The 24,903-nt window shown below is 44.1% G+C and overlaps 1 protein-coding gene across 14 annotated transcripts in view; it reads left to right on the top strand.

Annotated features, from left to right (window-relative positions):
• The window catches only part of TIAM1 (TIAM Rac1 associated GEF 1), a 176,693-nt gene that overhangs the window by 119,491 nt on the left and 32,299 nt on the right, over nucleotides 1-24,903 (top strand). For all 14 annotated transcript variants that reach the window (XM_040576809.1, XM_040576789.1, XM_040576799.1 and 11 more), the window contains 6 exons: nucleotides 1,546-1,620; nucleotides 2,663-2,833; nucleotides 8,665-8,769; nucleotides 12,525-12,606; nucleotides 17,239-17,325; nucleotides 20,735-20,959. In XM_040576809.1, coding sequence (XP_040432743.1) covers nucleotides 1,546-1,620; nucleotides 2,663-2,833; nucleotides 8,665-8,769; nucleotides 12,525-12,606; nucleotides 17,239-17,325; nucleotides 20,735-20,959 — 745 coding nt within the window. The remainder of the gene's footprint in view (nucleotides 1-1,545; nucleotides 1,621-2,662; nucleotides 2,834-8,664; nucleotides 8,770-12,524; nucleotides 12,607-17,238; nucleotides 17,326-20,734; nucleotides 20,960-24,903) is intronic.

The raw sequence follows: 24,903 nt of genomic DNA, 5'->3' as shown, positions 1-24,903 counted from the left end.
AATCAAAAATATGAGTTTGTAGAATATTTTAAGTGTAGCTGAGTTTGGAAAAAACTTTCTGAAATAACAAAAAGCTTTGTATTTGGTAGGGACAGTCACTGTTTTGCTTTGAATTTTTAAAAAGCTAAAGGTGAAACCTTTCCACCCAGTCACTCCCCAGATATTTCTCTAGAAAATGTGTTTCAGTGTGGTAGTAAGGTACTTCCCTGTTATTCTTTCCAAGCATCTCTAATTACAGCTTTCAGTTTTTGAGAGCCATACCTCATCTAATTGCAAGAAATGTTGCCTTTTCTTTGTCTTCTTTCACTTTTTGAGGGGGGGGAACGCTCAGGACCTGTTTTGTTCTGTGCCCTGTGATTAGTCCTTCCTTCTTTTAAAGCACCAGTGGGTGTTTGTTTTGTTTAGCAGAGATTAATGCTGTAAAATTGTTGAGCTTGTTTTTAGTGAGACATTAAAAGTTGAACTAATATCTAATGCCTGAGCAAAAGCTGTGGGTTTCGCTGGGAAGTACCAGATGCCTCTGTGAGCACATTCTCAATTCTTCGCGCTGCTGCTGTGGCTCTTGCTTTGTACTTATTTCCCCCACATCAAGCACAATCCCTTGTCCTGAGCTAGGATCTTGCCTGTGCTGTGTCTTCACCCTGTATTTTGAACTCACTTTTTTTTTCTTCCAGCAGGGATAAATGCATTCATGCTTCCTGTCCCTGCCCCCATCCCCAGCCCCCTATCTCCTCCATTACTCCCAGGCATGAAAAGGGATTTTGTTCCAGGTTAAAGAAAAGTCGTGCTGGAGAGAGTCAAAGAAAAAGTGAAGTTTTGAGAAAGTATTGGAATGCCTGAATATAATATCTGCATGCTTTTCCCCTGCGCTTACGTAGTAGTATGCAATTATTCCCAAAGCTGAGGCAGTAAACTGTAAATTCTTTAAGGGAGGTGACCTGTTTCTGCTTCATTTTAGGTACGGTATAGTTCACAGTCAAAACCAGCAACTTGATCATAAACCTGTGGTGACGTAGAGCTGTAAAATTTAACTTTTGAGTTTTAAGCTTAAGCTTCTGCTGTAGCAAAAACCTTGTTTTTCTCCCCTACGCTCAGCTGCAGCTAATTTAGAGCTGTGCACAGGGCAAGCTGGGTTTTGCAGGTGTGCCTTGTTGGGTGCCTGTCTGGTACAGTCCCGTGCAGTGCCCCACCCTGTTACAGATGGGGAAACTGAACACAAAAGGAGACAAAATCTGCCCAGCTCTGCATAGTAAGCCAGTGACAGACCACTGAGCACAATCGGCATCTCATCTTTCAGTGTGGTGCCCAGCAACCAGCTTACACTGCACTCCCCATCCTTTTTAACAAGCTGGTATTTTGCTCTTTTCCTGTGTTTCTGAGATGAATGCTTACATTTTTCAGTTTGATTTCCATGCTAGGTATTAGATACATTGTTCACCCTGAACCCCTATGATGCAGCGGTTCAATCAGGTCAGGCCTTAGTCTGTCCTGCAGATGGTGCAGAGGTTTGCTCATGTTTTAAAACAGAGTTGCTCTGTTCCTCAGGTGTTTGGTGAAGGAGTTGATTCAGTAAAGAAATCCCTCGAAGGAATCTTTGACGACACGGTCCCAGATGGCAAGGTAAATGCAGCAGCATTGGTTTTGGGATGCAAGGGGGAACGTGGAGCCACTGGGAGGGGAGGGGAGAGGAGGGGAAAGGAGTGGAGAAGAGAGGAGAGGAGAGGAAAGGAGAAGAGGAGAGGGGATCCTCTGTGTGTTGTAGGGCAGTCTGAGCTGATTGCCCATGGTCAAGCGTTCACTGCACTTGGCATCATGAGCACAGAGAGAGGTGCCAGGCCCAGAGGAGTGTTAGTGTTGCACACCAGGGAGGTGCCTTCCCACAGGAAGACAAGGCTCCACTGGTTCTGGGAAGTAGCTTATTATGGTGACCATATGGGATTTTCATAATTTAGGGTTATTGCAACGATGAAGCACAGAGTTTTCTGTTTTGTTTTCATGTGCTCCTGAGAGCTTCTGCATTTGTAGAAACAATTACAACTGCTTTCTCTTTCCCCAGAGAAAGCCCACTATAAAACAGCATTAAGACAGTGCTAAGGGGCACATTCTTCATCTAGTGAATATGGATTTAGCTGCGTGAGCCCACTTGAAGCAAATAGCAGTTCTGCAGCTTCATCACTTCATGGAGATTTATAGCTCATAGTATAATATGGATATAGAAAAGACAGGAAAATCAAAATAAATGCTAAGATTTTCTACTTTGCCATTGCTGGGTATAGGAAATGCAGCTCCTACATCAGTTTTGTTGGCCTTGGATTGGTTTACTGGGAGATAAAGTGCAAAGTTTTAATTTTAAACCTCTTTTTATCATTATTATTTTTTGTTGCATTCCTAGCATTCCCAATAGCCATAGGGTGAAATCCCAGGATACACACATTGCACCAGCTTAGCTGTGTGGGTGGCACGGGAAGGCAGACTTTATACTGCTCAGGTAAAACTGCAAAGTTTTCCAGTCCAGACAAGCCTTCAATCTAGGTTTATGAATAAAATGTCTTCACTGTTGAAGGGCTTTTTTATACAGCATATAATGTTCCTTACACTTGTAACTGATGAAGAAGGAGATCTTACTTGGCTCTTAGAGTCATAATGGATTTTGTCTGTTTAGAGGGAAAAAGAAGTGGCGCTGAGCAGTGTCCATCAGCACAATCCCGACTGTGATATTTGGGTTCACGAGTATTTTACGCCGTCTTGGTTCTGCCTGCCGAACAACCAGCCTGCTCTGACAGTCATCCGCCCTGGGGACACCACTCGAGATGTGCTGGAAATGATTTGCAAGGTAAAGGCCGCCAGCGTGCCCTGGAGCAGGGCAAAATGCCTACAACCCTGAGCACTTTGAGTTGAGTCCTTTTGGTTAAACTTTACAGTGAATTTCTCCTGTGCTTGAGTATGTTAGATGAAAAACGTGAATTACACTGAATTTTTCAGTAAAATCACGCTAGCACCACATAGGACAAACACAGTTGGAGTTAAACTTGTCGTGGGTGTGAGGAGAGGAAGGCGGGTTGATTTTTGCCTTTTCCACTCCGGGCACTGTGCGTGAGTCTCTGAAGTGCCTTCACACCCTGCCCCACTGGTGCTGCTGCCTCTCACCCACCCACCCACCCGCTCTCCCTTTACCAGAAGCCAAGCTGTGCACGGGACCCTTCTCCTTTCTCTCTCTGCCCCCAGCGTCCCAGCCCCTGTCCCCCATCCCGTTTCCTTTTGCTGGAGTCATGCAGTTGCCCCATGCTCTCTCGACCATCCCGGTGCCCCCAACTCCACCAAACCCCCCCATAACCTCTTCCCTCCACCGCCAGACAAGCGGGCTGATCTCTTCCAGGTCGCCCTGTTTCCAGGTGCCGTTCTTCCTTCCTTCCCCGCGCTGCTTCCTCCCTCTGGTTGGCGTGAGGGAGGAAGGCACAGAGAACCAGCGGTGCCAGGAGTGGGAGAAGGTGCCAGTGTTTGCTGTCTGCATTGCGGAGGCAGACTGGCCTCGTGTAGGTGGTGGTGAGGGAAGTGAGAAGAAAGCTTTTATCTGCAGAAAAAACACCTGGATTTCTTTGCGAGATGAAATATCAGACATTTGGCCATTAAAAACAGTTATGTCTCAGCAGAGAAGTTTAAAGCTTTGACAAATTAAATACAAGCTTTCAGTTCTGGCATCCGCATAATGTATGTTTTCCACTAACCAGCTGACTGCAAACTAGATCCAACTCGTGTCACGTGCTGCTCTGAAAAGTGAGTCCTCTTTTGTACAACAACAACAGCAAAAGAAAAGAAAACATTTATTGCTGTTAGGCGCTTAACTTCGGGGACTTCTAGAACATGTTGCATGTGCTTCCAAAGAGAGGGAAGGTGAGAGAAAGGCGTTTGTTTGGAATAATTATACAGTGTGCTTATCTCTCTGCCAGGTGCACTATTAAAGGCTGCTGCAGCTTGTGAAAGCTCTTCATTGTATTCAGGAAAAGATGACATTTTTGGAGAGACATAATAGGGAAGCTGGATGACACATTATTAGTAATGATTTATTTTTAGGGCTTATATTTTCCTTTGGGTAAGAGTGATTAACTCAGTGGGCCACATCCTTAGCTGGAGTAAATTGGTGTAGCTCCATCGGTTTCGGTATCGACCTGCGGAGGATCTAGTCTCTCACTGTGTTTTCGATCGTAGTGGGTGGTGGTGTATAGGGAGATTGGGAGGTGGGTGAGTGTTTGTTTTTTTAAACAGCTATTATCTGTTTCTTTCCTTTTCTGTAAGAGTTTTCAGTCTGGAAAACACTGATGGATGCCTTCTTTTCTATCACTTTTAATAATCAATCTCTTTCTTCTGTCTCTTGCATTCAGCTCATTTTTCCCCCTTTAATATCTGATCCACATCATTTCACATCAGTTTGCCATCTGCCATCTGAGAACCAGTCAAGTTCTGGTATAGTAAACATTTCAAGATCTACATTTCATATAAACCTCTTCATGTTTGTAGATGTGGTTAAATCTATCTGTGCTATTAAACTGAGCTTGATTATTCTGTTGGAGAACATTAAGTGCACTCAAGTCATTGTAGAAAATGTGTTCTTATACTAACATTGCTGCTTGTTATTATACAGCGAGTTAGGTTTTGGAGGCTGCTTTATGACACTTTTATGATTCAAGATTGGTGGGAGGAGAGTCTAAAGCATATTTTAAAGTGGTTTCTCAAATATTTCTCCTCAGATTTAACTAATAGCCTCTCTTGGAAGGCAAAAAAGTCAGTATAGATACATTAAATTGTTTCCATTGGATAATAGCTATAGGTGTGATCGTGTGTGTACATATTACTAAAATTTGCATAACGTTATGTCTTAAAATTGAGTAGAAACACGTACAGTACATATGGATGTAGGCAGAAGCAGTATGGAGAGAATAACACCAAAAATCGAGCATAGCAGACCACGTGGCATTTAGTCTTTTGCCTGAACTGTATAAAAAGTGAGAAGCAAAAGAGCTTCTGTTTTCCCACTGTTACTGAAATAGACGGCGTGAGGGGCAAGAAGCAGATTTCCCCGTGCTCTTTGGATCTGTGCTAAAAGTCTCCAGGCAGCGACTTAAGCCTGATGCTCTGTGGGCTTGCTTTGATTTTGAGCTGATGTGTTCCAGCAGAAAAGGCTCGGGCCACACAGGTGCAAAGCCGGAGTAACACGATGGGCTCACCAGCATGTTTCCGCGATGCTGTAACTTCAGTGCTAACTCTGTCTCCCACGCCGAGCTGAAAAAATACGCCCTTTCTTGTATGTCCCTGTCCTGAGACAGGAGTCATGCAGCGGGATGAATCCAGCTGTCTTGGACATGTCTGAGGTCAGGCTGAATGGTCCTCTGGAGGTGCCTCTCCCCAGTTTAACTGGAGGGGAGCTGAAATGGATGAAGTGTTCAGGCTATGTGCCGACCCGCTACGCCACCCGGAGCCTGTTGAATTGTTTCACACCCCAGCCTGTAAATTCTTCCTCAAGAGCACATCGGTTAAGCTCTCAGGTTAGGCTTTAAATTGGGTTAGTTGCTTAATTTAGTCCAGACATAGCCAGAGTTATTAGGAGAGAAATAAATAAACCAAGCAGCTTATTTGTACTGCTAAAAGGTGTTTTGGGTGGTCTTGAAAGGATATGAATATCGCTAAAGCTGCACTGTTTCTGCTCCCACCTTCCTGCATATGGATGCAGCTAGACCAGCAACAGAAAAAAAAAAAAAGAAGAAAAAAAGTGGATTAAAAGTATGGCTTTTAGGGCAGACTGGCTGTTTCCTCTTCAAGAGGACCTTTTCCTTTCACTTCAGTAGACAATTGTGCCTCTATTTGAAAATTACTGGTGTCAAATTTCGCTACAGACAAGGCCTTGCTGCAGCTATGCAATTTTTAATTAACTAAATGTTCTGGCTCATGTGTTGCAGCATCACAGCTTTAACGGTGATGACTGCCATTTCCTGGCATGGATGGGGCTGCATTGCAGTGGATGCAGTGCAGTGGATGCAGCGGTATCCACCATGGCCGATGGTGTTTCTTGGAAGAAATGAGTGGCTCAAAAGCTATGTGAGATTTATCCAGTGGCCTCTTTTGGCAGTGCCCTGCTCTGGATAGCTCAGAGCTTCCATGCAGCATCTGTCATCTTGTGTTTAGCTCCCTCCTACTCACCAAAATGTCCTGCACAATTTTCTCCCGAGCAAATCTCCCTGCAGGACCGACGGGCGTGAGATCAGAGGCGTCAGCACCCGTCCCTGTGCCTGATGCAGTGCCGGTATCAAAGCCAGCAGGAGCCCTTTCAAGGACCGCTGGGAAGGGTAGATCAAGCCACCCGCCTGCGGGGACGGCTCCTCTGTTAAGATGGTATCAGGGCAGGGGCTGAACAGCGCGGGGCAAGCAGACGTGAGCACAACCTGCCCCACCAGTGCAGGTGAGGCAGCTCCCAGCCTGCGGTGTCTTGCACCCGAGCGCCGCGAGGCCCCAGGCTGGATCCACCGATGTCCCTCTACAACGGGTTGTGATCTCTGCTGGCCTTCTGACTAGCCCTTGGGCACACCGAGAAGCGTCTCTTTGGATGTCCTCTGCAATGGGAAGGTGTTCAGAGGTCTGCTTGGAAGCAACAAAAACACACAGCTGTGGATGGGGGCTCTCGCTGAACCCTGGGCTATGTTAAATTACACATAATTACACAGCGTAAATCTGGCTGACCTGGCACTTGCTGGGTGGCTCTCACTTGGCCATGCCTGAAGCTGTATGAAATGCTGAAGACATAAGAGATCTTCAGCACAGGAGACCACAGGAAGATTCAATTCAGTGGCAGAAGCAGGCTGTTAGGTTGCCCGGTTAATTTTTCTGCTAGTATGGGTTTTCCACATATCATTTTCTTCCCCACTAATGGCTTTAAGTGGCTGAAGTGTTTCAGAGGCTTTCGGTGAGACTTACCGCAAGCTTCTTTCTCCAGTCTTCAGATGTGCTATCTGTGTTTTTATGTCTCCTCCCTGTTTTTGTTTAATTCGTGTGCACGACGCTCTTCAGTTTGTGTCTAGGGATCGTAAATTAATCTGACCGGAAACTGATCTAGGACTCTATTGTATCATTTCTGAACAATTACAACCAATCCTGCTTCCCAGGAATTTCTGGGGTGTTCATATATATGTGCATGTAAGAGACAAAACTAGGAAAAATGGTCAGTAAACAATGAGCAGAGCTGGCGAAATGTTTATCAAAAAAGAAAAAGGAGGGAGACGGTGAGGCTCTTCCACATTCAGTTCCTTTATTTTGGCTTTTGATAGATTTCGGATTCCTTATTTAACTAACTAGGCATTTGTCCATATTACAGGGTTTATCCCATTTCAGGTACTCAATTTCATGTAAGGATAATTCGGTTTTTGAATCGGCCATACTGGAATGCAGCAATACGTAGAGTGCAGCAATAGATCTGTCTTTTATTTTTGCATTGGTAGCTATTTTTTATTCATTGCCTAATCCAGATTTTCAAAAATGCTCGCTGTTCTCCGAATACTTGCTGAAGAGTTTGCTCGGTCAGGGTGTGATCTTCTCTGCAGGTCACTCGGTGTGCATTACTCATCATCCGTACTGTGTCATCAGTCAGCTGAGTCTCAGTGTATCATCAGCTTGGCTTGAACCGGATAAGTGAGCCTTTAAAAAACACGAGGACAACACATAACAGATAGGAAACGATGACATTCGTGCACGAATTTTCAGATGAGCTGTTGTTTTTAGTACAACCTTGGAGATTTTGGTAATTTGCTAATACAAGATGAAAAGGCAGATGTATAAAAGCATATAATAATAACGGGAGTTCAAAAGTGAGGGTGAGGTGAATTTCCCTGCTGTATTTGTGAATCACTTCTGGATTTTTCATTAGCTTTAGTCAACAGTTTACGAACTTTGAAAGTAACTTCTGAATGACGTTCTTTGTGTTTATCACCATTCTCAATGTGTTTTGATTACACACTGCATTAACCTCTGCTTAAATTGAGCTTATTAATCGTGCTGAGAAAAGGTCGTTAACATCTCCCAGACCAAATGCCATATCCTCAGCTAATTATAACTAATTCATTAAAATGGTGTGACCTGTTTCCACTGGGAGGTAATCCAGTACACAACTCTCGGCTTCTTTTAGCCTTTTAAAGCCAGCCTATCCTGGGTTGTTTTGAATTTAAAGGATGTACAGATTTTTTATATAACGTTGCTTTAAATTAGCTAAACCATATATACTTGCTAAATTATGAAGATGCTAAAAAACAAACAGAAAAAAGTTTCCTTTTAAACACACCGTGTGTACAAAGGTCTGCTCCAAGTCTTCTGCTTTAATAGTGTTTGCTTATTCCTGCAATAGCCTGAGATGGAGCAGAATTGTGAAATAAGCAGAAGTGAAGAGGCTGCTTAGAGTAGTAGCACTGCCCTTGACGTCCTGATCAGGTTAAATGAGCACTCGCTTTTGGGGGAGGGGAGAAGGTTTGGATTCTTGTTCAAGTTAGGAGATCATGGTCCTGTTATGACAGATGGTGCTGGAGCACCTCCACCTTTTTCTCTCTGTGAATGTCATTCTATTTTCTAAGTATAGATAATTTGAGCCACTGCTCTTCTCTTACAAAGCCTCTTCTCCATTTCTTACAGACTCACCAGCTGGATCACTCCGCTCACTACCTGCGTCTTAAATTCCTGATTGAAAACCAGATTCAGTTTTATGTACCAAAGCCAGAAGAGGATATCTACGAATTGGTAATGCTACCTCCCGAGCAAAATTAGATGACACTGTGTAGGACACTATTAATTAGTGTTTGTCTGGTGTTTGTAATAAGCAGTTATGCTTTTTAACTTGCAATTACAGTGCTATGACGGCCGTAGCAAATTGGCCTGCGGTAAAGTAATCTCTCCAAACATTTCATCTAGTGGAGAGAGTTGTGTTTTGCTTATGTGTGTGCATGCATGGGTCTGTGTGGAAGGGAGAGAAGGAACAGCCATTGGTAATGGGCAAAGGTTATTGTATCCTACATTTAAGCTTAATATCTCTCAAGATATGTGCCTTTTTCTCTTGTTCTTATTTTCCGTGTTTATTCTCAAGACATACTGTTGAGGCCCGAATACTACTTCTTCAGATCACTTTGATTTTTAAGGGAGGGAGGAAACACAAAAGTTTTTTTTTTCTTTTTTTTTTTTTTTCTGAATGGGAAGGTAAATGTTGAACTTAAAAACTCTGGAGTTATGTGTGAGAATATACATTCCTAATTGCTTCGTTGGGATGTTTTCATATCATGAATCTCAAAAGCAGACTTCAAAGGAATTTTGAAATCAGAGATGAAAAAAAAAGACCAAACAGAATTAGTGTCGTGCTTTATCTCTATGATTTTACACATGCATGCTCTAAAGCTTTTTAAACTCCTTTTTATTGGTGGTTGTTTTATTTTATGAAAAGTAAAACTTTGCCAGTTATGGATGCTTTTGTTCATTTACTAAAGAACTTCTGGGGTTTGCCATTACCACTGTTAAAAAAGTGTTACTGAGAAAGTACTAAAACTGGGAAGTGAAACATAGCTGGGAGCGATGATTAAAACTCAGAGAAGACGGATTGTGGCTTTCATTGCCTGGAAGGGCTTTGGGGAGTTGCCTTATGCTGATGGGATATAGGATTGACATGGTCATCACTTGTTGTTTATTCTGAAAAAATGAAATTACAGCAAAACTCCACAGTCTGTAGGACTACTCACATGCTGAAAGGTTATAGCATAGGCAGGATCATACCTAATGCAGTATCATTAAATCAATAGGCATTTGTATGTGTGCTTGTATGCGCATGTATGCTTGTTTCATGAGAAAATCTGAGTTACTTTTATTCAAGTGTTAAATGAAATTATTCTCTTGCAGTATGATGAAACTAATGACCCTATTTTTGTGGTCTCCTGAAAAGCTCTTTATAATAGTATTGCTGTAATAATACCTTGCTAGAGCTATCTTCCACCTACTAAAATGCTTTTACAATACATTACTGCAGAAAAGGTAAACATCATTTCTTCTGATGGTATTCCTTTTTCTTGCAGAACATAGAAGATGTATTTAAATAAGAAATGGATATTAAATGTCCATATTCCATTCCTCTCTAAAACATTACCGGTGATGCTTTGTGTTCTGACGTAGTCTTTCAAAAATTCATGAGCTTGGTTTATTATGTGTTAAAAATGTTACTAAGGGCTCGGAGACGGATATTTAGCATTAGGTGCTGCACCAGGCAGTTATATTTTTAAGCGCCTTTTATTGTAAACTAAGCGTTGGAATGTTTTGACTGAAGCTTGACGTGCCAGACTTGGGTTCCTGCGTTGGGCAGGATTTAGTTGTTGCTTTCAGATGAAAGCAGGAGACTGGAGACCTCTGGAAGTCTCACCGGTGGAGGCACTGGGGCTACTGTGAAAAGTAGTCCTGGGAAAGGCTGCTGAGACAAGACCAAAATTGTAGAGGAAAAAAGAGCAAGCAGGTGACAAGCTCGAGAAAATTCAGGTAATGATAGATCCCCCAAAGCTGCTTTAAGAAACACTACGGGGAACAGAGGGATTGAAGTGGATCAAGGGGGCAGCTGTCGTCAGGAGGCAATCCTGAGCACCAGTGCCTAGCAACCCGCCCTGGATGCTCCTGGTACTGCTATTAAACCCCTCCGAGCAGAGCCCCCTGAACCTGCGGTGCCAGCAGCATAAGCATCCACAGCCCAAATGCGCTGCCTGTCTTTGGAGTTGGGATGGTAGGTCCATGGGGCACAGAAATGTTGGTGTCGGCTCAGTGCTGCTGCCTGTCGTGGCTGTGGTCTGGGCAGCTCCACAGCAGCCTGTGGGTCCCAGATATTTGCCTCCCTTTCCATGGAGATTCTTCTCGGGATGTAGGCAGCGAGCAGTTCCCGTATCCCTGTGCCCTGGATCCCTCATCAGCCGTCCTTGTTTCAGGTCTTGCGTGCTCATCCAGATAGCTTTCTCGTTGAAATAACTGCAGGGTTCAGACAGTTTTTGTTCTGAAAACACTGCAGCTTTCAGTCCTTTTTTTTTCTTTCTACTTTTAAAAAAATCTTTACTGAAATCTGGCTGAGATTATGTGAATGTCATTTGACTCATTTTCAAGTGTTGAATAATATGTTTCCATATTTGAAAACCACATTTTAAAAGCAATGCTAGCATGGCATCCTCATTGAATTTTACAATTTATCTTGCTATATAAAACCATTTAAGTGGGTATACAACTGTTCTGTAGCGCATAATATTTGCATTAGACAGATGTATAAGTGTTGGTAGAAGCAGGAGATAAAATTATATATTTATTAAAGGAACCGTTTACTAATGAGTAACTTTTCTTTTTTAAAGAAGTGTATTAAATGCTTCGGTCCAAACACTAATATACAGTTTTAAAATGTTAACTTAATTATTGGGAATTGCTTTTTTACACAGTCACACCAGCATTTTAAACAAAATGTTTACCTGTGAACTCTCATTCACCTGTGGGTATGATTTTTTCCAAAGATGAAAGGATGGTTTGTGAGTGAAGTCCTGGCCTCTGCTATGGAAAAAAAATAGCTTCAAACCTTTGCTGAGACTGAGGTTTTCAGAATGGCTTTGAGAAAGTCAGGGCTGACTCCCAGAGATGTCAGTTTGGAGTCTCCAAATGTCTGGAAAAATGGGATTTCCCTGTCTGAGACGGTGTGACAGGCCCCAGTACCAGCTCGTTTGTTAGGAGTTGAGAGGTAGGACTGCGATACAACAGTAAGTAAGACAAGGCACGAGAACCTAAGTGATTTAAAAGCATAATTCCTCTTACCTTACTCTGTGCTCTCTGAGGGAGGGGGACAGAGTGCAGAGGTGCAGCTGAGGGCTTGTTTGGCTTGCGAATTGCAAGCGTGTGCTTAGGCTTCTGGGTTGCCACCCGGAGGTGTGAATTTGTGCTGGTTTCCCAGGAAGGATGCTAATGACAACTTCAAAGACTTGGGCGCTTTTCTCAGCACAAATAAACATAAACGTGGTAAAGGTGAAATTTCATGCTGAAAAAAAGAACTGCATATAAAGTCTGATCGTCTTGTAGCAATTAAGGAACGTATTTAAGAAGCAAAATCCCTACCTGTGACTTTAATACTATAAAATAATTCAATTCCTGCAATGTCTTACTCTAAATAATATAAATACTTAATGATAAAAGATGACTTCCCACTAAATACAAGAGTAGGCATACAAGCTCTTTTTCTTGTGCACTCAAAATTGTATTGAGAGAGTGGAATGGATGTGTCCTTTCTTTTTTGTTGGCTTCCTCCTTTTTAACTATGTTCTTAACCATACAGCGTAGTGACACTGCTCATACGTTTCATGCACGTGGAGAAAAATTGTCTGATAGGTAATGCTCACGGTCTATTTCTCCATCCTGTAATTAAGAAAGAAGTCTGTTCAAAATTATTACAGTTAATGTGTCCTCCCACAGTAAAGTATTTTTATGTATTTTTTTTTTCTATTCAGCTTTACAAAGAAATAGAAATCTGTCAGAAAATTACGCAGCACATTCAAATAGAGAAGTCTGATGCATCCTCTGATATTTATGGTAAGTATCTCTCCTCAATTTGTTTTTATCTTCCTACCAAGTCAATTCTAGTGTAAGTAACTGCTTGCTATTGATGGCTATACCTGAAAGGCCCATTGAACAAAATAAGGAAAGCACATCCGATTCCTGTGCCATGCACAGAAAGCTCGCTCCCCTGCCCTGAAGCAGGATGCTTTTATTTGTAATGCACTGAGCACTGTTTTTCCCGGTGTTCAGGCTGTGGGATATGCAGCTCTTTGATGAGAGCTACAGTGGCAGAAAGGACAAATGTTTTCTTGTTTTTCTAGTCTCTCAAAGCACCACGTACAGAGGTTGTGGGACTGAGTGCTGGCAGCACATGGCATCCTTTGCTGGTTGTCACATCCCACGTGAATGTCCGCCTTGCAGCGCTCGCGGGGGCCCAGCAGCAGAGCTGGGGTTTGGCAGAGGGCTGCTGATGCAGCTTGGGGCTGCCAGTGGGGTCTCCCCCTCCTCACCCCATCCTCTCCCAGTCCCCCCGGGGCAGCACCAGGCGCGATGGCAGCGACGCAGCCAGGAACATCGCTGCAGGTGGGAGGCTTCGCGAGGTCTGCGGCTGGGCAGCTGTTGCAGGAGAAGCTCCTTGTCCCCTTTCCCTGCCTGCTGCGGGTCTGTAAGGTGGGTCCCTATCCTGCCCTGCTGTTCCTGAGGCTGGGGGAGCCTGGTCCCAAGCACATCCAGTTCTCGAGGAGCCCCCGTGGACTCCTAGAACCAGAATCTGACACATCTTACAGATCTGCGTGTAAAATGGGGGAACTCCCTGTATAATTTCAGCAAAATTCCCAATCTTTACGTGGGGGTGGTTGTATTATCTTTTGAATATTTGAAGCTGTAAACCTCCAGCCTGGTGAGGTTGCCCTTTGGTCTAGCAATTACAGTTCTGTAGTGTTTTTTAACATTATTTGTGCAACCCACCCTGCGGGAAGCCAATCTGCATCTTTTTACTGTTTATCTAAATATTCTGTTTTAATGACTAGAATAATTCTGAATTCCCGAACTGCTTATTATACAGCTGCAGGCCATTCGAATATAGAGCACTGCTACAAAGCAGTAGTACTGACTGTGGGTTGAGTACTGAAGGCCTGAGAAAGAAATCTGAACTAGCACAGCAATGGCCCTAGGTTCAATAATTATGCTATGGCTGAAAGGACTGCAAGAATTAGGGGTATTGTGGCATTTCCTGTTTCTTTCTTTCTCTTTTTTTTTTTTTTTAAGTGATGGGAAAGACAACGAAATGCACTGTCATGTCCTGTGAAAGGGGATCAGCTGCGTGATACATGGGATGTATCTGTTCAGTGGCTCTGACCCTGCAGAGGGCGAATGCTAAATGCGCCAAAAAAGCTGACTTTGCTCTCATTGAAAGAAAATGGCAGAACTTGTTTTGACTTTAAACAATAGCAGAATTTCTGTAGTCTGTATGTGCCTCAGTAACCGTACCATGTGGTCATACAGTGACAAGTGTGTACTGAAATACTCCCCCGCAGGGGAATAGAGGAGAGGTGACAGAGCTGTGTTGACCCTCTCTCGGTGCTGGGGTTCATTCTGAAATTCTTTCCAGTCCTGTATGTTAAGTACATTTACGCCCTCTTAGTCTCTTTATGGAATGAGTGTTGCCAACACATACTTTTACAATCCAGAGAGCAAGCTAAAGCCCATACACGAGCTATGGCAGCATGAAGATCAGAGCTGTGTAGTTTCCACATAGATTCTTTTTTAACGGGATTGTTCAAGGGCTCTTGCTACTGGTTTTGTTTTGAAAGTTGTCTAAATCAATAACATGGCTGCAGAGTCTCCAAGTATCTCGCCTAAGTCTTCCTACGAGCAGGATTGCTTTTGAAGTTGGTTCTTAGGCAGCTGGGCAGCGCAAGAAGCTCGCTCAGCCCCTCACGAGCACTTGAACAAGTGCTGGGAACAGCGTCAGGAGCCAGTACCACAGCTGAACATCCAGGGCGCTACGGGATTTTTCATTCTTACGATTGATTTTCTTCTTGTCTGCAGCTTCATTCAACCCTTCTCATACTTCTTGCACATTTAAAAAACATATGTCCAAATCCCCTGTGCCTTGATTCCTCCAGAAGAACTGGAAAAGTCTTCATGAAATGAAGAAAAATGAATAAAATTATGAAAATCATTAGTGACCTTGCCTGCTGCTATTGCTAGTATTCCAGTTATAGCAATGATAATGTTTGTAAATCACCGTGAATTTTCAGGATCCTTCACAAGCAGCCATTAATTAATCCTGACAATATTTCTGTGATAAGAGACACTCTCGAGGTATCTGGCCAGTGTGTTGGACCTCGCCTTCATCACATGTCAGCTGGTTTCTGTTGCTGTGCTACCTGGGCACACACATTCATGCCTCTTTCACTGGTACCTGCCTCTTTGCACAAAGCTGTGTGGGCAGAAATCAGGGAGCATCCCCAGCGAGAGCCCACTGCTTCCAGCCCCTGTATGTATTGGGAACATCTCTCTGTTGGTGCTTTTGTGAGTAACTGTCTGTCCTGGGGGGCTGAGGTCGTTTTGTGGAGGCCGGTTTGTTGTGGCATTGCGTTGGTTTTATGTGGCCCTGTGCACTCTTAGATGCTGACTTTTGTTCTCCTGTCATCAAAACTTTGCGGTGAAGAAAAGGCCCTGTCTGGGTCACCACCCCTCTCTCCACACCTGCGTTTCAGGGTCCATGCACAGTTTGATGATAATCTTTCTGGCAGCAATGCCAGCTTATGCAACCGCTGTCACTTCCACCCACTCCTGCCCTTCCTCTCACGAAGTGCTTGTACACGTGTTTGTGTGAGCACCTGGGGAATTCATCCAGACAAAAACTGTACGTTTGAAATATATGTGTCCATATACAAACTAGACATACATATGTATGCAAATATGCATCTACGCAAACATAGATGCATATATATACACACTTGACTGAGGTGTTTCTCATCCAGATGAACTCCCTGTCTCCTTACACCCATTCTACTAGTAATTATTGCTCTGGATTTTATTTTTTGACTGAAAGTTGAATGACAGATTGGAGGAGGAAGCTGTCTTCTGGAAAAAAAAAAAAAAAAAAAGCTTGGGAAAGGTTGGGTGTCCTCTCAAGGTTAGCCACAACAAGAACTTGAGAAGCAGCTCAGCCTTGTTTTAACTGTGTGGTAGTTGGAGCGAAGGCAGTACAGCAAAACAGCATTTCAGCTGCAAAAGGGTGATTGTTTTAATAACTGCTAATTTGTGCTGACTCAAACCGAAGTCTTGGGCACGCTCCACTGGGCCTGTGGTGAAGGTTTTCCAGGTAGGCTTCATGGCGATGACAATCAATAGCTACTATTTGTTTTACATCTGCTCTTTTGTTTAATCAAGAGTTTCTCCCTCTGCCAAATCTGGTGTGTTGAGTGAGCTTCACAAATTTCCTTTTATTCAGGCTGAGGAGCTTGCATATGGGTTCCAAGTAGCTCAGTAAGCCATGAAGGGCCATATGCTCCTAGCTTCTAGGCTGCCACATTCTTCCCCCTCCTTTTTTTTTTTTTTTAATGATATATGGAAAAAATAACTTCTCATCCATAACCATCGACTTGAAGGGAGTCCTAAAGTCAGAATAGGCTCCCAGCACATCTGCTTCCTCTTGGCTGGTGGCTGATTCCATGTCAAACAAGTATCTTCCCCCCCCAGAGGTTTGTAAATGTTTTTCTAGTTGGAAAAAGACAGAGCAAATGGTTTCTTACACCCATTTAGGGAGTAATGAAGTTTCAGAAAGGCAAATGTTCTTCTTTAGATAACTCTCAACAGTAAATAAGCAAAGCCTATTTAACTAAACACATTGTATTTACTTTACACATTGTTATCTTGCACAATGTCAAACACAAATGGCAAGAAAATCACCTAAACCAAATGTAACAGCACCATTTGCACTGTTAAAATTAAGGCTGTGTCAGTACTTGCATTGTAAGGTTGTTCTGGGGCTCTCTAACGCCACTATAAAACGTGGGCTGAGCTGAGACTTGGCAAATAACAGGTCGTGCCAGGACCGCTGAGAAAAGAAAGAGGCAGAGGGGAAGGCAGCATTTTTACAAACTCGTCCAGCCCAGGAAATTCAAAAAGTCGAAGCTGACATTTTGCTGTAGCAGGCACCGGTATGCATCGTATGAGTTAAGGATGGCATGTCAGCCATAACTCTCAGTTTCCTGGCTTTTGTTGGTTTGGGTCACAAACCACAGCTCTGTACAGCCTTTGTCTGCAAACAGCAAACTTCTCGTAGTGACCTTTTGTGGCAAGAGAATTCGAAGTGTGTTCCAACATTTTGCAGCTGTGGTATACTCAAATAAAACTGTAAATATTATGTGCAAACTCAGAAATTCAATTCAGTTTTTTCTTACAGCCACTTTTGCTTTTTAGCTTTCTATTTGTAAAGGTTTAAGGAAAGGGAGAAGGGAGGAATTACTGACCACTTTGTCAGGAACAGTGCTCGCTACAGGCACGGCACAGCCTTAACTGTAGTGCATGCAGTTGTTAGGCTGTTAGTTAAGCCTGTTAGTTAGTTAAGGCTGTTTGTTAGTGTTAGGCTGTTAGTTAGCTAAGCTGTAATTGGTTGGTGCTTTCTAACCATGTCTCTGGGTATCTCCCTAGGTTTCTCTCTGTCCTCCGTGGAAGAAGAAGGGATTCGTCGGCTGTATGTGAATGGTGTCAAAGAGACAGGCCTAGCTTTCAAGAAAGGTAAAAGACATTTTCAAATTGCATTTGGTATTGTTTGTTTAATCCTGGTGTACACCGTGAGCTTATTGGGGTGGAAGTTTTATAAATGCACCAAAACAGGATCCCAGTCCAGAAAAGATCATGCTCTTTCGGCAAGAACCTGAGGTAATGAACATATGGTTGTTCTGCTCTTGGAATCAACTGTGCTCTATAGTCAAACTCTTTTAATTTTGAGTTGCTTTGTGTGTAGGAGGGTCAGCACCTCCCTTGCAGCCAGAAAGAAAAGCCAGGGCCCTCTCAAGTCAGTCACTGCAAGATAAACGGGTATGGTAGAAGCTCTCAGGTTACCCTCTGTGGCTGGGATTACTGCCTCTAGTTTTGCTCCCAGCATTTTCAGAAAGCATCACAGCACTTGCGCCAGAAACCAGCAGAGAAAACTCAGCTGCCAGGCGAGTCGTAGTGCAGAGAGGGGTACGGTTCTGCCGTGCCTTACCCTAACTAAAGTCAACCCTGGCAATACCATGCCCATACTGCTTTTCCCACTCATCGCCCTCCCTCGTGTGCCAGCACTGCTGCTCCTGCAGCCACAGGAGGGGCTGGGCGGGGAGCTGGGCAGCTGAAATATAACCAAATTTTAAAGAGTAATATGGGGAACAAGAAGAGCAGGAAGACGCTCACCTCATCATTGCCCATTAGTATATGCAGAGTCCTCAAAAGCACCTTCAGAGTTTTCTTTGGGAGTTGGTAGGTGGTAGTGCAGGGCTTACTCAAGAGCTTGCTGTTGTTGAAAGCGATGGGGCCTGTTGTCCCCCAGACAGCTCCAGCCCCCTGCCTGGTGCTGCCTCTGGCTGAACCAATTCAGCTACTGTCATACTGGAGAACTGCCATGACTTTTTCTGACCCGCTAGCAAATGGAGTTGGCTTGCATTGCAGCGAAGCCAAGTGACACAAGTGGTACAGGGGAGGGACAGGGCTGCACAGACAGAAGCTGGGAAGGGCTGGGGGGGAGTAGTTTTGGCCACAGGGAGCCTGGAGTTTCTCTCAGCTGTAGCCTCTGACCCTACCTGAAGAAAAACACCTGGGGGGCTCTGGAGGCTGCCGCGTTTCAATAGTTTGCAAAGATCATTTTTCTCTGTCCTGTCCCTCCTCACCCCACCTCAGCCCCACACAGGGGTGAACAGGATAGGGATTCTGCCAAAAGCCCTGAACAAGACTTGGGTTCAGCTATCTGCCAGCCTGCACCAGGGAAATTAAGTTCTCTGTGCTTCCTGTGGGGAACAAAGGGAGTATTAGGGTGAAGATGCAGGGTTCAGCAGGTCTTATTTTGCTTTCAGGAGATGTTTGAATGAAAATCTAAATGAATGCGTGAACACACACTGCCTCCTGTGGGGCTGACATGCTAAAACACACTTTCAGTAATACATTACTCTTCATAACTGATACAGAAAGCCACTTCTGTAATAACAGTATTTGGCAGGATATTATGACAAGATACGCATAGTTAGCAGAGAGGAAAACTCTCTCTCTTCCTCGCATTATTTACATTTATGTTTGCATTTGACTGCATTTCCTGCAGTAAATTAACTAGAACAGTTACAGTATTTCCTTTTCAACCTTTTTTTTTTTTTTAATGAAAAACTCTGAAATTTTATTTTCTCCTAATTATTTTTATGATTTATGATGTTATCTTTTTCTGTTGGTTTGCGTTAGCTAGGCCATTGCTGGATTTGTACTGATGCCTGATTGTACTGAGGTATATATGATGCTTCATCCCAAATGATTAAGAAGAGGGATTACAAAGAGCAAACGAAGCCCCAGATAAGATGTTTATGGTTACAAGCATATTAATGTGCTGCTATTATGACATGGCATCACTAAGTAGAATAAATGAAATAATGCGAAATGCTTGACTTGCTTTGTTTTGTCCTCATTTCAAATATGATTTTATGGTCCATTTACTTCATAGCTATTCTATTTATTTCATTTTATTCTTTCTGAATCTGCACTCCACACTACAGTTTCTGGGCACAGTTACATGCATTTAAAAGAGATCTCAATTTTCCTAAAGAGGACTGGAGCTGTTTAGCCTTCGTGTATCTTTCTCAAATGAGGATAGGTGATCTGTCCTGGAGAATGCAGCTGAGCTTCTCTTGCAGCTCAGGCTCATCGAGTCGGGCCTCTCATCATGGCTTAAGGGTGCCAAGAGTCATCCTTTGCCCTGGTCTCCCAGCCAGAGCACTGCACAGCAAGTCACCTACAAGAGCAGGTCACCTAGGGTAGGTTGCCTGCAAGGAGCAGCTCTTCTGGCCCTGTAAATTCCAGCTTTCCACCGTGTAAATGCCAGGATGGTGACCAGGATGCCACAGCAGTCCCTCTGGTGGCTGTTGCACAGCATGATTTTCCATCCTCTCTCTCAGGGAGATGCCTGTAGGGGCCTGCCAGCATACCCTCAGCGATGAGTGCAGCCCCAGCGACTGACCTGTAGGCTGAGTGACACTGGAATTTATTTGGGTTTAAAGCCTGGTCCAGCTCGCTGTTGTTATTTGGAGAGCAGGCCGAGGGGAAGGTCAGGTCTCCTGCGGACCCTGGAGGGCTGCTCGTTGTCTGTCGCATTGCTGCATCGCCCGGAGGCGAGCGGGAGTCAGCTGCTTCCTCTGCGGATCCCCTTTTCCCTTGGGCACTGGGGCTATAAATAGCTCCTGAAATTGGATTGGAAAAGACCATGACTAACTTACCAAGTGCTAAAATTTGCCTTTTGAAGATCTATATGCTGGGATGTAATTCGGACAGGGCCAGAGAGGAGGTTGTCTGAAGTCCTACACCGGTTAAGTGGGAAATGTTCTCCCTCCTCCTAAGTGTATCAGTAGGTGACCACTTCAAATAAAAGCATGCATATGGGAAATTAAAAGCAAGAATCAACCCAGTCCAGCAACACAGCTGACATAGTGATCCTGGGGGATTAGCTGGGCTGCTCATTGGGAGCCTCTGCTTCCCAAAGCGGAGGTGCAGACCCAGCTCACAATGCTTCATGTGGCTCCGTCTTTCCCCTGTCCTGTGTGCAGAGCCTGAGAAGTCTGGCTCTGTCCTTAAGCATACATTTATTTATGAGGAATACGTTTTGTACGATGGCTTGCTACACAGCAGCTGTCCCCTTGCAGAGTGATGTGAAGAAGGACAGGGTATGTGCTTGCTGGTACCTCGTGAGGGACTTCCTGGGCACCTCACTCTTATGGTTACTGGAGTACCAGCCTGACAGAAGATCTCGCAGAAGTCCATCAAATTTCAATATAATTTGCAGTCATAAATGTTTACTTTATGTCTAGACATAACACTGTCTGGCACCTTATAAATACCCAGCTGAGCTCCTTGATGTCTGTGGGTAACAGAAACATTGCTGTGCAAGTCTTACCTGTTCCTTTCTGCATTGCAGGCCTGAAAGCTGGCGACGAAATTGTGGAGATTAACAAAAAAGCTGCTGAAGATCTGGACTCAGCTTTGCTGAAAGATGTCCTTGTTCAGCCTTCACTGTGTCTTACTGTACGTACCTATCCTGAAATAGAGGAAGGGCAGAAATTAATGCAGCCACCACCACGTCGCTTGGAAAACCCATCTGACTTGAGTGACAGCACGCTGGCATTTGCCGGAAGCAACCAAGGTATTGGGTTCAATGTAGAAATTATGAGGAGGAGAATTCACACTTAGAGTATGCTGGTGTAGTCCCATTGATCTGTAACTTCTGTGATGAAAGTAAGAAGGATTACAGTCTGAATGCACTGCGTGGATGATAAATGAGACCTCTGGAAGCTGTAAGGTATAGCTACCGTAGCAAAGAAGGATTAATGTGTACATGGTTAGGCTGCGAAATATGTCATCACCGAATGTGTGTCACATTCTCTAGCTGTGCCTCCAGCAAGTCACAGACCTGATTGCTCACTTACTTCTGGGCTGCACAAAGAGGTGCCTGTAACTCCTGATTTGCCCACAGGATATATGTTCGGCAGGGAAGAAAGAAGGGATGAGCATTCACCCTCTCTGGGATCAGCCAGGAGCCCCATGTGTTTGATGAGACACATAAATAACTCACAGGGACAGTTCAAAACCCCTCAAGCTAGAGGCTGACGTTACAGCCAAACGTACCTAACTGGCCCCACAGCACACTGAGGTGGAAAAAGCCATTCCTGCCCTCCACGCTGGGTTGTTCAGAGAACCGAACTGCAGAAAATTAAACTCTAGAAGAGGTGAATTGTTTGCTACTAGTTTAGCTTCCCGATCCAGATGAGGATAAGCACCAGTGCTGGGATAAGAGAAATGGCTGTGGGAGAGCAGGAGCACCACTTTAGCCTCTAGCCGTTATGTCTCTAAGACAGCAGTGGTGGGAAGTGCACTGGGATAGCAGGAAAGCTCCTGCACCATGTCTCCTCATACCTTCCTGTTTGAAAAGAGAAGAGGATATTGTACATTCCTGTTTCCTTTATTTTTATTTTTATTTTTGGAATAACTTAAAATTCAGGAAAAGTGAATAGAATGGCCCAAAAGAAGCAGTTTCTAGATAAACAAAACTCTTCAGAGTTGAGGTAAATTTTTTCTTCCAGTCAAAAAGTAAATGTTTTCTGAATATGTGAAGATACTTGCTATTTTCCCCAGAGTAAAGGTTTCATAAATGTCAATATAATTGTTCTGACATCTGTGAAATGGTTTTGGCTTGGGCATTTGGAATAAAAACTGGAGCAGGAGGGGCTGTTGATGCACTTCACCAGGGTTCAAGCCCACCTTTTCCCAGGACACGTCTGTCTGGTTGTTGTGGTCACCCAGTGTAGGGACTCCTTTGGTGGATGTGGGTGCACACTTGAGCTAACCCAGCAGCTGTGTGAGTACGTGAGCATGATACTGAGCAGGGACAAACAAGCCACAGCGAAAGATTGTTTGCTTGGACTCAGGACCAAGCTGACTCATCTCTGCCTGCGAAGGGTCAGGTGGGTACAGCCTGCCTCTCAACATTTCTCGATCCTGCTCTGTTTTGCTGAAAGTATTTACGGAAAGTGATCTAGCAAAAACGTCCTTGTTCTGGTAACAGGAACACACAGAGGGGAAGGAGAAAAATGGACCCCAAGTCTGACTTTTGGGAGTGTGATAGATTCATAGCACGTGGAGTAGCACAAACAAGAAGGCTTAAAATCAGCTTTTTGCAAATACCTCTGACGATATTGATAAAAGCATCCTCATGTAAGATGTGAAATAAACTCCCCAAAGCAGTTAAAATTAAACATTTATGAAGGACATTCTTCCTTTTTAATTTTCATTGAACTTTTCCAAGTTAGGCTTCTGTGCTGAAAAATCTACTATTAAGCTCATGTTGTAAACATTGATAGCTGGCCACAAGATGTCCCCATTTCCTTCGTAACACCAGTTCATCATGGACCCCATCCTTCTGTCTTTGCCTGCGCTTTTCCCGTAAAACCCCTGCAGAGTACTCTTTCCCCTTGGAGTGTCTGCCCTAGGTGCAAAAAATTGGGATCTGAGACTTCCATATTTATGCAACGTGGTGATTTCAAAGCCAGAGCAGTCACACTTTGTAACACAGGGCCTCTAGAGCTGGTCTCAATAAGCAGCTTCCCTGCCTCTGTCAGTGCTCTACATCATTATTTTGAATATTTAGGTCACGGAGGGGTCCTTTTCTTTGCTGAGAGTCAGTGCATGCTTTGCCAACTGCATCTGCAGAACCTGCAGAACCTTTTCATATTGTCCAGTAACAGCGCTGTGTGGGTACCATGTGAAGTGAAGACAGGACGTGGCTGATGAACACACCTCAGCAAAACGAGCCCACCTGCCTCTCCTGCTTTGTAGGTACTGCTTCCTTCGTGCTGCACTCAGTTCAAGCATGATCTGTGATCTTCTGGAATCTTTTCCCAAGCCAGGTTTCTGTATTTAACTCAGTGGTGTGGAAGGTCTGCTTGTTTTTCCATGTCCTGCAGAGAGCCTGTGAACTCCCTGCTGCACCAGAGTACCTGTATCTTCAGTAGCTCCCAGGATTGGGGCTCAACTTCAGGGCTTCCTTCTCTGCTCAGGTTTCTCTTGGCACAGCCGTCCACTACTTGTGGTGTGCTGCAGCCACTTCCTTTGGTTTTTCATTCACGTGACAGGCGGAAAGAAGCTAGAGCTGTCCTGACATTTACTTTCTTTCAAAGTGCAGCAAATAAGGTGGCAATTGCCTTCATCACTCCTCAAAGGGGTAGGAATGTTTGCTTAACCAAACGAAGCAGCGAAATAGCTCATCAGCAAATGTGCAGGTGTTTATGGCAGCTTCTGAAAGTGCCTGTAATTGCCATATGAAATATGCCTCTGAAGAACGACATTAAGACAGTGTTTAAAGCTAAACAACGCCAGTGCTCTAATTTGGAATGACTTACCCTGAGGTGGGAGTGAAAGCAACAATCTGTATCCAGCTTTGCGATTTGGAGGCAGGTGTTTTGATCTTCTCCATCAATTTCTCTTTACTTAGATTTTAATAGAACAGAATGTTGTACTGAAGCCTTTGTTCTTCTGGCTCTGTGCTTTTTCAGTTTTTCTTTTACCCCAAACTGGATCCATGTGAAATTTTAAAAAGGGGCACATGCTTTGATTTGGGGGGCCATAACTGCATCAAAGGTTTTTGGTCTCCGCTCTGCAGCTCCTTGTAGAGAGCAGTCAAGTGTGAAATACCCACTGACCCATTTGTATCCTTGTTGATTACTGGCAGTTCGGCTGGCTAGGCAAATCAGCTCAGTTGTTTCTATTCTATGTCTTATTTATAGCACGCAGATTTTTTCTTCAGTTCTGAGCTGCTACAGTCTCTGTTTCAGCAGGGGAGTGAAGCATTACTGGGCCAGAATGCCAGCAGGTGTAAATCACCTATAGACCCATCCATTTTCCAGAAACTCATGGTCTGGTTGACCGATCTCGCTGATGTCCTGTCATCTCCTTCACTATTGCAATTCTTCATATCCCGTGAAGTCAGCAAAGGGCAGAGCTTTTGTGTGAGGCATACCATATTGCATCTTTTCAACAGAAAATACTGTCACATTTTTTTTAGTTGTTTTTAAGGAAGCTTTGGTCATGCCTTGTTACTCCGTGGGAGGTCTTCCGTGAGCAAAGCCTGCACCGTGTTTCGGGGAGCTGACCTCCATGAAGTGCCTGCCAGTGTGGTTGTTAAATACGGTGTGACTTACAGCTGCTTCATTTTCTACAACTACCTTGTATGCGGAGAGGTTTGGGCTACAGCCTGAAAATCAGCTCTGTGGCAGCTGTTACTTCTTTGTGTTATTTCTTAACAGGCTGTTCTTGAGATGACCTTGGATTTTAGGTCTCTAATTGATGTAAAAAATACCATCTTGGATATGATGTATACTTTCCCCTAGGAATTTGCTCCGTGTCAGGCTTGCAGAGCCACGAGTTTTCTTCCTTTCATCTATTAATATTTTTCCTGGCTTTCAATCTTCTCTCCTAACGCAGCCTGCATAAATCCGGTTGAAGAGGAATAGCTCTGATTCTGTCTGGAGCCCCGCAACCTGTTTTCCTTATTGCCTGAAGGGCTCAGTGAGAGCTCTGTCCCCTTCCCGTGAG

This window comes from Cygnus olor, chromosome 1 (genome assembly GCF_009769625.2).
Source record: "Cygnus olor isolate bCygOlo1 chromosome 1, bCygOlo1.pri.v2, whole genome shotgun sequence".
In the NCBI taxonomy this organism is placed as follows: domain Eukaryota; kingdom Metazoa; phylum Chordata; class Aves; order Anseriformes; family Anatidae; genus Cygnus; species Cygnus olor.
The sequence above is the reverse complement of the archived record's forward strand: the minus strand, read 5'-3'. Positions and strand labels throughout refer to the sequence as shown.